Source organism: Hesperophylax consimilis, chromosome 3 (assembly GCF_061612785.1).
Source record: "Hesperophylax consimilis isolate HC1 chromosome 3, BYU_Hcon_1.0, whole genome shotgun sequence".
NCBI classification, from domain to species: Eukaryota; Metazoa; Arthropoda; class Insecta; order Trichoptera; family Limnephilidae; genus Hesperophylax; species Hesperophylax consimilis.
The window spans coordinates 10834741-10849964 of record NC_142838.1 but is presented as its reverse complement, the minus strand read 5'-3'; the positions used below and the strand labels follow the sequence as shown (position 1 = coordinate 10849964).

Genomic DNA, 15224 nt, shown 5'->3' with positions numbered 1-15224 from the left:
ATAAAATTAATTATCTATAGTTATTGAAGAAGAAGATAATACTTATATTTCTAAAAGAAACATGAAACAGAAAACACATAAAATAAAAAAAAGGTAACGGTCGCAACTTGGAATCGAACCCAGGATCTCTGTCTTACTGGGACATGAATCTTACCACTCGGCCATTGTAACTTGATTTTTTAACATCACTTTTGTCGATCGCATATTTCAATTACACAATTAACAATGTTTTCCTCACCTAATTTTCCCATACGTTTTCTTTAAAGGTTACTAAAAAAAGTTTAATTAAATAGTTGTTTGTTTTCAGCAGTATTTTTAAATATTTGATAACTCTAGTTCTGACAAGGCTATTTTTTTTAATCAAACTGATGGCCTCCGTGATCGAGGGGTAAGGCTCTTGACTAGCAATCCAGAGGTCGCGGGTTCAAATCCCGGCGTGCATAAGTGTATATATTTTATTAAGTTGAAATATTTTACAATTTATATATATACGGCACGTTTCAGAGTGGAAGATACTCTCAGTATCGACCTGGTGTAAGACCAGCATTCAGATTTGAAACGTTGCCTGAAATGGCTTTAGCCGTGTTTGATTATCAGATCTGAATATCCAGGTAATTCCCCACCTTGCTCTTTCCATCTCCTTCCCATCTCCACTACCTTCAGCCTCACAACATAGCCGAATCGGGGATGCAATAGTCTCACTGGCTCCAGATGGTTGGGAGCAGTTGCTACTCCGTATGCACGTAAAAAAAGACAATTATATTAAAAATTATTATTTTTAATATAATTGTTTTATTTATTTTTGATATAGTATTTCTTTGTTTGATTCAACTATTATTTGAGTGAAATCAACTGAATAAGCAGTAAAACCATCCACACTATGATGACAAATCTCATTTAATTATATCACGAAATTAGCATTTGCTTGTTTTGCATCGAGAAATTCATAATAATTTAGTTATTCGCTGGGGTAAATGTACTTTACACTACCATTATTTGTAACCAGCAGTGGTTTTGTTTACTTTAGCAATGCAGTGGCCTAACCACACAATGGCCATTAGATTAATAATTTATTTCTAATAATTAAAATAGAAATGAAAGGTTTTAATCGCATAAAACGTTTTTTGGCAGGTATTAGTTTTGTCAGTATAACCATTATTTTGTTAATTGTAATATTGAGTTAATTTGCCTTCCTATATTGTAAATTTATTATAATATTAATTACAAATTATGACATTTCTGCTTTTCATAATCAGAAATTGTACCCAAACAAAATAATTCCCTCCCTTACTAATAAACGTGTTGAAATTTTACACACCTGATAAACTATTTATCAAGTTGTGGATCAAATGTGTAAAATTTAATAAGGAAGATCATGAGCATCTTCGAAATAAAAAAAATAGGTATTTATTTATTTTATATATATATAAATTACAAACAATACAAAACAAAATGAAGCTTTGTCTGTCCAACTGAGAAGGATTCCCGTTTCAGGACAGCCAAATTGTGTATTTAGTACATAATATTCTTACAATGGAATGGTGATGCCATCAAAACAAATTTTGAGAACATTGTTGATTGCATTCGAAGTGACAGGATGGTTTCTTTTCTCCTTGAAAGAATCGCAAAGATGTTATTTATTACCAGGGTCAATTTGGATAACATTAGTAATTGCATTCAGAACAGATGAATGGTTTCTTTCGTTTTTACGTTAATACAAGTCTGAGATTCTTTCCAGGGCATTTTGGAGAACATTTACAATTGTATAGTTAGAATTTCCACATTTATAAATCAGTATAAGACATATGAATCCTATAGTACTATATTTTTAGAATTTCTTAGGTGATAGAAATTACACATTACTAGACCAGAATATATGCCGTATGACATATTAAATTCCAATTTTAAAATTTCGAATCTTTATTTATTAAATGGCTAGTCATTATTATACAGTAATCGAAATAAAACCGCGTAAAAGATTTGTAAATATATAATATATCTATCACGTAACGCTGATTTCACTGTTTGCCATCATGAAATTTGAACGGATTTACGAGTATTTTCTAACTATACAATTTTCATCTAGTAATGTTATTGCAATCATGACTTATGCTTTAAAAAACCTTTGAATAAAAATATTTGTCATCGAGTAAAATGCACATATCTAATCTGTAGTTATGAAATTTGCTAATTATGTGTATAATTTTATAGATCAAAGTAATTTCTAGTTCGTATCATCATCGCACGGCCTCCGTGGTCTAGAAACCCGGAGGTCGCGGGTTTAATTCATAAATTAATCATTTAAAACAAAAGAAAATATATTTGCAGCACGTTTCGTAGTAAGAAATATATATATATATATATATATATATATATATATATATATATATATATTTCTTACACCAGTATCACCCTGTGGTGTAAGACCACCAATCAGAAATGAAACGTTGCTTTAAATGAGTATGGCCGTGTTTGGTGACCAGATTTGAATGGCCGGGCATGTCCCCATCTTCCTCTTTCTCATCTCCTTTCCAATCTCCTTTCCCTCCCCACTAACTTCGCAACATACCCCAATTGAGGATGCCATAGCATCACAGGCTACAAGCGGTTGGGAGCGGTTGGGACTCTTGTGCGTTATTCACAAAAATGTATGTTTTTTAAATCATCCAACTAGAGATAGCGCTATTTTGTTTTTCCATATTTTTTAAGTGGTCGATTTAACAAAATATAGTTGAAACTCGTGTAAGGCCGGGCTGTAACTTGCAATTACTATTAAAATATAATGTTAATGTAAAAACTTTACCGTATTTGAATATATATGTGTTGTTTTATTTATTAGTTTGCGTGTTAGTCGAAATACAAATCGTGAATTAAGGCCTATTACGGGGCAGGGTATCAAACATTTACCATTGCCTAATATTCCGTGTGTAACATTATTTCCACTGCTAATGTTATACCTAATTGTTTTACTTGATGTTTTATCTGATTACGACCTTATTTAAGGCAATTTCTTTTATTTGAGAATTTTGTAATCATTAAAATACTGATTTGTGAAACTTTTTAGAAATACCTATACCACCCGGAATTATTCTACATTCTTTGATAAAATATTTCGAGTCATGTAAATTATTACATTCAAAGAAGGTGGTCGACACAACGAAGCAATTGGTAATCACACATGTGATCGCTCCCAAACTTAAAGGTCATCAATATGCATATTTATTATTGTTGAAACGACATAATACCCTAAAATAAAGTCGGAATCCTAACGACGTAAGTGAAGAAAGCGTGGACAAAAATATACGACGCGCGGTCTTGGCGTGTTGGGCGGATCTACGGTCGAATTCGCCCTAACAGGCTTAGAAAAGTGTTCTTTCCGCGGGGTTTATTTTAAATTTTTTTTATACATACATGGATAGTTAGATACACAAAATATTGAAAAATGTAAAAAGAATATTGTAATAAATGTACATAATTTTAAAAAAATCCCACGAAGGCGAAGCCTGGGTGTGGGTATTATAAGTATTTTTATCTAATTTCCATGGTTTAAGTGGAGATACAATATCTGTGACTCTTCAATAATTGTTTTAGGTCATTTAGAGAACAGTCACTTACATCCAAATTCTTTGCTAGTTCGTTCAACAGCACCACTCTCCTCGTCATGCTATGCTTTGCCAGGATGTTACTAATTCATCTTCTAGATAAAAATAATCTGATGCCTCCCGCTAATTTATTAGTTAAAAAATGTTTCATATTTTTCTCACCGTTCTACGTTGAATATTTTAATGGTAATTCAACTGTTTATGTAATGTAATAAGTAATATTTTATGTAAGAAATAAAATTTTAATAGCAACGGTACTGCTTTTTTATTAATCTTAAATATAAATAACTTAGGTCCATTGGTATCTGGTCTGAAAAATGAAAGTTAGTATATGTAAGAATTCGTAGGAATTAATCAAAATGTGAGCCTCGAGAATACACCCGTTATTAGGGTATTGTGTCATCATAAGTTATTAGAAGATCCCCGTTGAACGGATTTTACGGTTAATCCAAATGCAGTTAGACTCTCCATTTTTGGGGAGAGAGAAATAAGTACTCGTTTAATTGGGTTTCTCGGTAATACGAATACAGGAGGCTCTCGATTATCCGGGATAGATAGTGAAAAAGTAGAAATTTATAGCAAAAAAATTTCCGGTTAATCCAAAAAAAGTAGACACTTGATTTTTCGGGATAGATGGATTGTATATAATTTTATTTTGTATGCAGTCCCGGCCGTGTGGAGCGTGGAATATCACGGTCCACGAGTACTCCGCCGCTGCTGAGGAACAGCATCACGTGGGCGCTGTCCTACACACCTTCTGTCCCAGGGACACCAACAAGCTGCTCACGCTGCCCTGGAGACTCAACACTGTCGTCGTCAGGTTAGTCGAGTTCTTAATGTTCTTATTTAAAGCTTTCAGTTATAAAATAAGCTTTTCAAGTAAGACTAGGGGAGGCTTCAAAAGAAATATAAAATCAACAACCTATTATCACACTCTTTTCTAAAATGGTATTTTTTTAAAAAGAAAGGCAAACATTCCCGGGTTACAAAGAACCTGACAATATTTGAAAATCTCCTACTACCACTACAGTAAGCTGAAAATGTTTCTTGATGAAGGACTTAGCCAGTCGAGGAATTGAACACACTACGCCTGATTGGGACCCAAATGTGATGTCAACTCAGCCACCGACCGGTCAAGTAAAGGTATATTATGAAGTCATTTCAACTTGCGTAAGTAAATGGTAGACAAAGACCGGACTCGTGTCTGCCTAGGGTGAAACGATCTAATTAATTTTTATGTCCAATAGAAATGAGAGAGGGACACTCAGATGGTTTGGGCTTGTAGAACGGATCAACAAGGAAAATAGTGTACCTAAGGAGAAAATTTGACACGAATTTGAATGGTAAAAGAAGTTGGGGATGCCCAAAGAAGGCACATTCATTATTTATTTAAAATAAAAACATTATAAGTAGCTATCACCTAATTACAATCCATTTACTCGTATATTAACTCGCATTCAAAAAGTCATATTTTTATGTCAATTAATCACATACTTTTTGTAATTTTATATACTAAGTTTTTATTTTTTTTTTAAAGAAAGACAAACATTCCCGGGTTACGAATAACCTTTAATATACCTTTAATAACGACAATATTTGAAAATCTCCTACTACCACTACAGTAAGCTGAAAATGTTGCTTGTGTTGTGATGGAGGACTTAGCCAGCAGAGGAATTGAACACACTACGCCTGGGTGGGACCCAAACGCGATGTCAACTCAGCCACCGACCGGGCAAACATCTTCATTGTTCTTTTGATCCCGGTTTTTTAATCTAAAGGGGGGGTAAGTTCCTACATAAAGAGTTAAGCATAACTTTCGACAAGATTGACTGTAGGTTATTTTACCACTGGTTTGCTACACCACAATACCACGGATGATGTAACCAACCATTTAAAAGTTTTATTTTTATTTTTACTTGCTAAAACAAGATCATTAATAATCTTTTTTTTATTTCAGGGTTTTGGCGATGACTCGCACGGCGCCCGTGTATCAAGTGAAGTGGCGCTCCAGGGCCGCCGTGGGGGGCCCAGCCCCCGCCACCACCGACACGGGGGCCCTCGCCCTACCTCATCCCCTTCACCGGCTTCTGCTCTGCACCCTCACGCTCACCCTACTGCTCTTCACCCACCAGCTTAACCCCGGATCGGTGACGTCACACCGACTTAACCCGCGCTCCGTGACGTCACGAGACTCATAGCTGATCCCGCCTCAATAGACTCGATAGAGCTTGATTCACATTAATTTGTGTACTGCTTCTGGAAGCTCCGTTGTAATTTCGGTGTGTTACAGAATTCTCTATTCGAGAAGTATACGGACTCAAGTCCAATGTCTCACGATAGCCAATAAACTATGTTTTTGTCAAAAAAAAATTGATAGATAATTGAAATAAATGTTGTTTTTTTGCAATTATCTTTTTTAATATTTGTGAAATTTACGAGAGTTTTTGCCAAAATCACATCGTTTTTTGGCTCTCCTAAAGATTTCGTGTTTTTTACTTGATGCCGTATGCTTCTCGGGTACAATATGTCTATTAAGAGTTTTAAGTTACAACTGAGCTATCAGCGGTATCCCTATATTAAGATGATGGATATATCATTATTTTGTGGTTTAAACGTTTTATATAAATTGTATAGTTATGTTTCCGCAACTACAAACGCTGTTTTGTTTTGCTTGTGTAATAATTGCAATCCTTCGAAATTGGAGTACGTACAAGCAAAACCATCTACATAGAGGCGTAGACAGCCAAGATGGCCGTCGATCTCGTTCAAACAGAATTTTTCACAATAAATAATGTAAATTTATTTGGTCATTTTATCATTGATAACAAAGATATTTATGAAAATTATTTAAAAGTAACGCAGTATGAAATTTTAGATTTATTAATACATTTCTGTCGAGATTCAACTCAACACACGTCTATATATACTATACACTGACGATTATTGAAGTTAGGTATTTTCTTGGAAAAATTGATTGTGTCATGGGTCAAAAAGCGACGTATTTGCGTGCAATTAAATAAATAGCTCTTCAAGAAATCCGAACATGGTACACATAAATCTACCACTAGAGGCGCTGCTAATAGCTTGGCCTGATTGAAGGGGTTAGTGATACATGCAACTTACAAAACCAACAATTAAATATTACTTACTCACTATACAAATAAATAAAAATTCTAAAAACTGTTTTAATATTTTACTTTGCAGAAAGCTCTAAATTTATTGTGTCAAAGAATTTGCGAGACTGCAATCCAGAAACTTGCTGTAAAATTGATATAAGTTTACGAACCGTTGTATGTACGTCCTGCTATCTTTTCAAAGTTTCCAGTCAAGTATATCCACAGCAGTTAACTCCGGCAACTGATTATCGTCAACTTTCAGATGGTTGCGAAGCTGAGATGACATTCTAGCTAACTTTACCGATTCTCTGCTCCCACGACGTGTTTGACCCGATCTTTAAAACTATTTTATATTTATTTGAAGAGATTAAATTGTTTGCCATAAAAATACATTACATGTCATAACTTTACAGAGATACTATCGAACATGGAAAATAACATTATCTTTCATGATTAAAAAACTTCATAACGTAGTTTCACTGGTTCATTTAAGACTGAACCATTAAATTATACCTTAATAACGGCGTATTGAGATTTATTTTAAACTTCTTTTTGAATAGCTATGGTTTGAGATTTTTACGGCCAAAAGTAATAAAGCGATTTGTTTTTGGGGTATTATGTTTCACACTGCAATGCTATCCGAAACGTTGGCTAAAGAAGGAGGTGGCGCAACACGGCATGATACCTCAAAAATAAATCACCATAATTATTTTAGAATATTTTAAACCTCTGATAACATGCTGAAAAACTTACATTCCGCAGATAATTTAATAAAGTCTTTGCATTCATTAATTTAACATGCAAAATTCTCGGTTATAGGTGATTGAAATTTTTTAAATTTCCTAAAATGATTTAAAATGTACCAGTCCAAAGACAAACATTCCAGGCTGTACCCGATTCGGTCTTAATTAAAAATAAATGGATCAAAGAAATAAATTTTATTTACACAATAGAACTGGACTCCATTACAAATTAACAGTTAAAAATAGTAACATTGATACTTAACAAATTCTGAGAAATAAAAAGATACTTGGTCATGTGTCACATATGATAATGTAATGTGCATATATAAAGATAAGTTTATCACAGTTTTATATCAGAAAAGATAAAAAACAATTGCAATTAAATTGATTCAATGTCTATTTCTGTCACATAAAAATATTGCGATTATAATCAGATAACGAGACAATTACATATTCTACCCGAAAAAGTATTTATTCTTTAAAACGATTCTTTCCGAACTTTGTTTCTATTTACGTAAAATATGTTATCCATTTATATCTTTACCTTTAGTGCTAATAAATGTATTATTTCATTATTGTCATAAAACTACAATAAACCTGAAAATTACGTATGCATTATCAATATCTGTTTTGAACACGTGTTGTTTTGATTGTGTTATGTTTGTACATCAAATTAAATACTTAAAGTAACTCAATTTATTTTATGTAAATTATTCAATAATTTTATGATGTTTACGTTTAGTAAGGTAAATTACCATGTGCACAGTTGCTAAACATCAACATATTTAGGTGAAAGCAGCTGACTTTAATATATTAATACCAAGCCGACTGATAACCCCTGATCCTTCGTAAGATAAGAAGTAAATTAACCCTCTGAGGCCCGAACTTGTTCTAAAACAATTAATTGTAATAATGTAATTTCAAATTAATTTTTTGTGAATAAACTCAAGATTTTTAATATGCGGTAGTAGATTGATTTCTGCTTTTTTGTTGTTGTTGTGATATCTTGATCCAAATACTTTTTCCACTTATTTATTTCGAACTGGATCGGTTTAACCTTCAGGTTGGTCTTACAAAAAAGTTTCAAAGTATCGTAATGCTATTATTCTGTTATCTTGCCACCCTGTGGTACTTTGTAAAACTTAAATATTTTTACCAGGAAGCGATACCTAAAATTCATCAAACCTCAGTAAATTTTGAAAAGTCTTAACTCACCGTAAATTTTATTTCAAGAAAGAAGACCAGAAGAGAGTTCTTATATGGGGCATAAAAGTATAAGTACTAGAGCTGTAAATTAAAATACAAATTATAATTGAGTGAGCGAGATCACAAGTCCACTTTTTTAGACTGCTTTCTTAATACACGCCAACGTCCTCTTTGTGGACCGGGGCAATAGGATACCGTAAAAAAATTGTGAAAGATTTAAAGTTATTTTTTCTGATTTTGATCATTGAACTGAAAATTAATTAATTTAATTCATAATTATTGATTCTAAAAACGATCTTAAACTATACATTCCTGAACAGTTTGTACTGGCTACAACGCTGATAGCTGGTAAGTCGGCGTGACGTCAACTACGCCATATTCACGAACAAAAACAAACAATCCATTTCGGCAGCATATAAAAAATAGTATAGTTTTAAATCGTTATAGAAAATGTATTTATCAATGTAAAATAATGCCATAAATATCGTCATTTTATTCTTAATTTTTTAGACATTAAAAATACTCTACTGACTATTGTGTGTTCTACTTTCCATGCGATTATATTAGTAAGAAATAATACAGCAAGATAATTAAGTAATTTTGTTTGTTTCTAATTACACTACAGTAAAGCATGTTTTTTGTATTGTGACGCAAATCTAAGATTTATTTTCTATATCACATTCTATTATATAGAATTTATCACATAATTTTTATTGGTTTTTCCCATGTTAATTAATTGTCTTCTCAGAGGGTTAACTTACAGTTCAATGGAAGTTATACCATTTACCATTACTCAGTGTGGCAATGACCCCATTGTGAATAAACTTTAAGATAATATTCACGAGTTTATAAGATTTTAAACAAGAAAAAAACAAAAAGAACACTACTAAAACATTAGCTTAAAATTCCTACTAAAAACCTCACCCTTAACCTGTTTTTAATTTTATCATGTTTTCATTGTATTATTTTGTGATTCAATTTTACAATAATGAAATGGTATGTAAGAATTAATATATTTGTGTTTTCATGAACAATGTATTTATTATTAACTATCATTTATTGTGGTAAAGCTTATGTATTAAAACTTTTTTTTAATCGCCAGGGGCGTGCAGTACTTTATAAATAATGCAAATCGGCGTACGTCCCGCAAACAAGAAGAAAAAAATTCACAATGCTCATTAAAAAAATGTAATGTTTAGTTTCTCACGAATTTCATGTTTTAGAAAATAAATAAGTCACAAATATTAGTTTATTTTATAAAAGTCAACGCCCGAAAGAAGAAAATCGTTAATGCAAAAAAATACTAATAAATCATTTTTTTTGGAATATTGATTTTATTTTGTTGTAAGTCCTTAATTACTTTTGAAATGCAAAACTAGGAAAGAAAGTCTAAATATGTATATGTATGTACTTAAAATAAGGGAACTTCTTTGTCACAGCACGAAATATTTTTCTGAAGTCGTAATGTCAAAAATTACAATTAATTATCTTGAATTGGTATATAAATTGCTTAAAAATGTGTTAATTTATAAATCAGGTACCGCCTAAAAAGTAACATGAACAATGGTTGTGTCAACATTAAAACCCTATTTAGTTTTGTATCACGCACAACCATGTTGTTCGCCCTAGAAACTAAAAGGAATATCTTACCACTTACCACATACAATATACGAGTATATTGTATTGTAACATAGTAAATGTACTCCGCACCTCACTGATCATGATATTCTAATGTGTCCACGATTGTAAGTGTTTTGTAAATATCGTTTTTAGGAAAGTATAAAATTTTGTACACATTAGTATAAAAAGTAGCCCCTGTTCAAGACGCATATTTTAAGGCACATTCTAAATGTGAATTGTTATGTTTTGAAAAGACATTGATTGAATTATTATGATACATTTAATTAATATGATTATTATTGCAAAACGTTGAATTATTGTCGAATAAATTTTGTAGAAATTTACGTTGTTTTATTATTATATTTGATTATTTTTTGAAATTTGGTAAAATTTGTGCACACATAATGTTTCATATTGACGGCTTTCGTAGTCGAGTGGTAAGGCTCTCGACTAGCAAGCAAGGGTTCAAATCCCGGCATGCGCAAGTAAATTTTATTTGATTAATTTGTGTTATTTCACAGTTTACTCATTTAAACTAAAATTAAGTATATTTGCTGCACGTTTCAGAGTGGAAGATCCTCTCAGTATCGCCCTGTTGTAAGAACATCATTCAGAACTGAAACGTTGCTTGAAATGGCTGTGGCCGTGTTTGAAGACTATATATGAATAGTCTGGTACTTCCTCACCTTCCTCTTTCCCGTCCCTTCCCCACCCCATTACCTTCAGCCTCACAACATACCCCAATTGTGGATGCCATAGTCTCACTGGCTCTTGTCGGTTAGGAACAGTTGGGACACTAGTGCCGTTTCAATTTTTTTTAAATTAAATATAACATACATATATTTTTTAAATATAATCATGTCTTCATATACTACGAACGACATTTTATTTTTTTTAATTTTTAAAAGAAAGACAAACATTCCCGAATTACGAATAACCTGACAATTTTTTGAAAATCTCCTACTACCACCACAGTAAGCAGAAAATGTTGCTTGTGTTGTGATGGAGGACTTAGCCAGCCGAGGAATTGAACACACTACACCTGAGTGGGACACAAGCGCGATGTCAACTCGGCCACCGGCCGGTCAAATACCAACCGACATAGTTCTATAACATTGTTTGAGTGTAATAAAATGAACACACGAACCATGATATACGGCCTGGTATAAGACACACCACTTCTAAACGAATGCAATTTAAAGTTAAGTACTTCATCATTATTCTGATTCGTAATGACATAACTGACATAACTTAAAATGACATAACTTCCTCCATTTTTACAGGTTCCTTTATAGTGCTCCCCACCTGAACATGTTGGAAATGTCATCCCATTGATGTGATGTTGAAATATTTGTTTCTAAAATAACTATAAATTAAATTTAACTTAACACTAAATACTTTGAGATTGCCAAGATTTTTCCGAGAATATATATCGTATTTTCCCGTCGGTCATTGATGGGCTTTCGACATTCATTACTTTTAATGTACCAGATAAGTCTTTCTTGGGAAATAACGAAAGAAAAATGTACATTATAAAGGATTGAATGTCTATTTCCTTTGAGTTGTGATTTAAGTGGATGGATATTTCAGTTCACGAAAGACGTGTTTCAATAGAAAATAAACAAGTTAACTTCTATTTACAGAAATTTGAGAAACCGGCAACTTTACCAAATGACAGACTACTGGAAGCCGCTGAACTTTCTACATGTACATAGTTATAAGTTAAAACTTCCCGGAGCCTTTGAGAGTATGGCATCTCTAATTAGGGGTTTGTCGTGAGGCGAAAGATGTGGGGGAAAGATATGTGGAAAGAGTGGACTGGCTAGTCAGATATGGTCTACCACTCAGTTATAATACATAATTAATTAAATTACGTAGGTTCATGTTTTATAAAACAGATAAATTACATTAAAAATTATTAGTCCGCGCCGGAGTTTTGAACCCGTTACCTATAAGTCAGAAGCTAAGCTTACTGTTCTGCCATGGAGGTGATCAAATAGTATTAAATATTTAATCATTAAAGACAATATTGACGACTCTCAAACGAAAAAATTTTAAACAGAAAGATTCAGTACTATATGGCATATGCGACTAAATCTAAATGATTAAATATCACAATTTGAGGTTTTACTCCTTAAGTTATTTTATAAATAAATTAAAAAGTGTTAAATTTATTTAATAGTACCATTTCCGTGACCGGACAATACAAATTTTCCGGAAACTTGTGGTATAAGCGGAAACTGGTAAATTTACACCATTTATAATTTGTTAGGCAGGCGCCCCGGAAACCATTCATTCGGGTGGTTCGATACGTTTGGCTACTTAGCAGGGGTGCCCAGGTTCATGGGTTGAGGTGGTGGATGAGTCTCTTAATCCAGTCCACCAGGTGCTTGGTGGGCCGGATCGGGAGAAACCGAAAGAGGGACACCATTTTACCTCTTCAGCCGGACTCTCAACTTTAACCACAACGCCTTGCATCGCAGTGGGAGTGGGCATTCCTTTTTGCTTCCCAGAACTAAAAAAAGCCCTGATGACATAGGCACTGAGTGAAATTATTAGTTATCAGTGTCTCCTGATTGGAGTTAAAAATAAAAACAGAAACAAAAAAATATATCATTTTTCCGTTTTTTTTCGGCAATTAAGGAGTTGCGGAGCCGAGTCTATGCTTTCATACATTTCAAAATACAATCAATTTGACTTAAAAAATTCAATCTTCGGACTCGTTTTACTCGAAAAGGAAAGCCCAAATTATTGAAATATATAAACAACAATATTGACTCCAAAAGTAATTTGGATTCACATATTTCCCGCTTTGTATATTCTCGCATTGTATAGCTACAATATCATTAAAATACTTTTTTAATCTGTTTTCATCTTCAAAAATCGGTAAAGAATAAAAAAAATCCACCCGTAAAAAGCATCTGTTTTAAAATATCTTATAAAATCTATATTATTTATATTTAGACTGGAGATTGAACCTTCGTACTTCCTCCGATTCCTTGTAGTCAACAACCATCAGTCATTCATTTCAGAGAAATGCGTATATACAGGGCGTATCGGCACGTACCCGACAAACTTTAACCAGCTATTCCTTAGCATATTTGGAGAAAAAAATCTTATGTGCACTTTGCTGTCCGGTAACGTTTTTTTTTAATAAAAAATTTACTATTCATATTTTCACCACATGTCACCACTGGTTTATTCTTTGTCAAAGTTTTAAAACCCATCTGGCAATATTTTATTCGAATTCCGTTGAATAATGTACGTGTGTGCCTATATTGGCGCACTTTTACAATCACAACGAAATGGCACGGCACCATTCGTCTCATTTTTAACTATTATTATTTAGTGTGTGTGAAAGAATGAAGACGCTTTTCGACATACTTGCTTATAACAGCTGTTGATCACAAAAAGCAATGCCAATGACAGTGTTGTAGTGTGGAAATTTTTTAATTTTTTTCTTTTTAATTGAAAAAAATGCTACCGGACAGCAAAGTGCCCGTGAAATTTTTTACTCCAAATGTGCTAAGGAATAGCTGGTTAAAGTTTGTCGGGTTAGTGCCGATACACCCTGTATATGCGTATGTGTAAGTTATTTCCAAAAAATTATAGAATGCATTTTCATCGACAACGAGTCTATCCGCTGAGTTTCAGCTCAATCGGACGTCGGGAAGTTAGTTAATATCCGCTATCGAGATTTACATTACTAAAAAAAGTAAAATTCAAATAGATGTATTTAAAAAGAATAAATATTTGATTTAGCTCTTTCAATGGAGGTTTTAATCACAAATGCCTAAGAAAACATTAATACATTAAAATTATTATTGTTTAATAATAAATCTAATCAGTAATAATTCCGGATAGCGATAAATACAAGCATTTAGAGATAAACTGAATAGATAATCCGTCTATAATAATATATCTTCTCTCAGATACCACTCCAATCCAAATCACCATAAATTTCCGGATACCGCTACTTTTCGCTAAGGTGAACGCTGGTCCTTTCTTCCTGGGAAACTTCCAGGAATGAAAGGACCGTAATATTAGATGGGGTGACTTTTAAATCAGGGGGTAGATAATCGCGGATATTTGAGCATTATTACCTTAGTGACTGTACAGCTTAGGATTATTGTAACGGGAAGTGGCGCCCTCTGTTTTCTCAAAAAGAACCGTTGAAGTTTGCAGCGGGTTTTTATCTGCTAGTTTACATAATTCTCTGTAAAAATTAATAAAAATTACTAGCATCTTTTCAGTGATTTTTTACGGGCAACGTGGATTCAATGAAATTTTGAAATTCAGTGTCAAAATGATTGGTTGGTGGTTAGTTATAATTAAACATATCGGTGGTTGAATTATCCTGAACCTGCTCTTTAGATATTTTCAGAAAAACTTAAATACATTTTATAAATTCCTCAACTTTTCATGCTTATGGAAGGTTTTGCAGCCCTAATAAGAGACCGGGTAGGAGGCTTAAGGGTGTGATGGACTCGCCCTGGGATAAATTTTTTTTATTGTTGATTTATTATGGTGGGAAAGAAATTTTCAGTTGGTCTCACGACATAGGAGATTACCAGATGTTGGACAACTGATTTTAAAACAAGTGTTTAGATTTATTAGGGTAGAGAAAAAAAAATATAGGAACATGCACTGTATCGTCAGAGACCTCCGTGATGGTGGTTGATAATAGTAAGCCGAGCTAAAATGCTGGTGGGCCAACACGCCACTGGACTGGGGGTAGTCAAGTTTCATCCTTTGAACAAAGAGTTAGACATTTCACTGGAGGAGTAACAATTTATTGGTTTTGAGACGATTTAAAATTAATGTGACAGGTTCTAGGGCCATAATTGATGTGTTCCTTTAGTGCATTTCTGTCTTTTGAAAACAAAAAGCATTCAGAATTCAAAAGAACATAAATTAGAAATCGCATATGGTGATTT

General features: G+C 33.1%; 1 protein-coding gene across 1 annotated transcript in view; it reads left to right on the top strand.

The window, feature by feature from the left end:
- LOC149424941 (uncharacterized) overlaps positions 1–5883 on the top strand; it is a 460249-nt gene extending 454366 nt beyond the window's left edge. Inside the window, exons 17-18 of the mRNA XM_089646910.1 lie at positions 4268–4422; positions 5560–5883. Of these exons, the coding sequence (XP_089503036.1) occupies positions 4268–4422; positions 5560–5800 (396 nt within the window). The 3' untranslated portion in view covers positions 5801–5883. The remainder of the gene's footprint in view (positions 1–4267; positions 4423–5559) is intronic.
- Positions 5884–15224: the final 9341 nt, after the last annotated feature.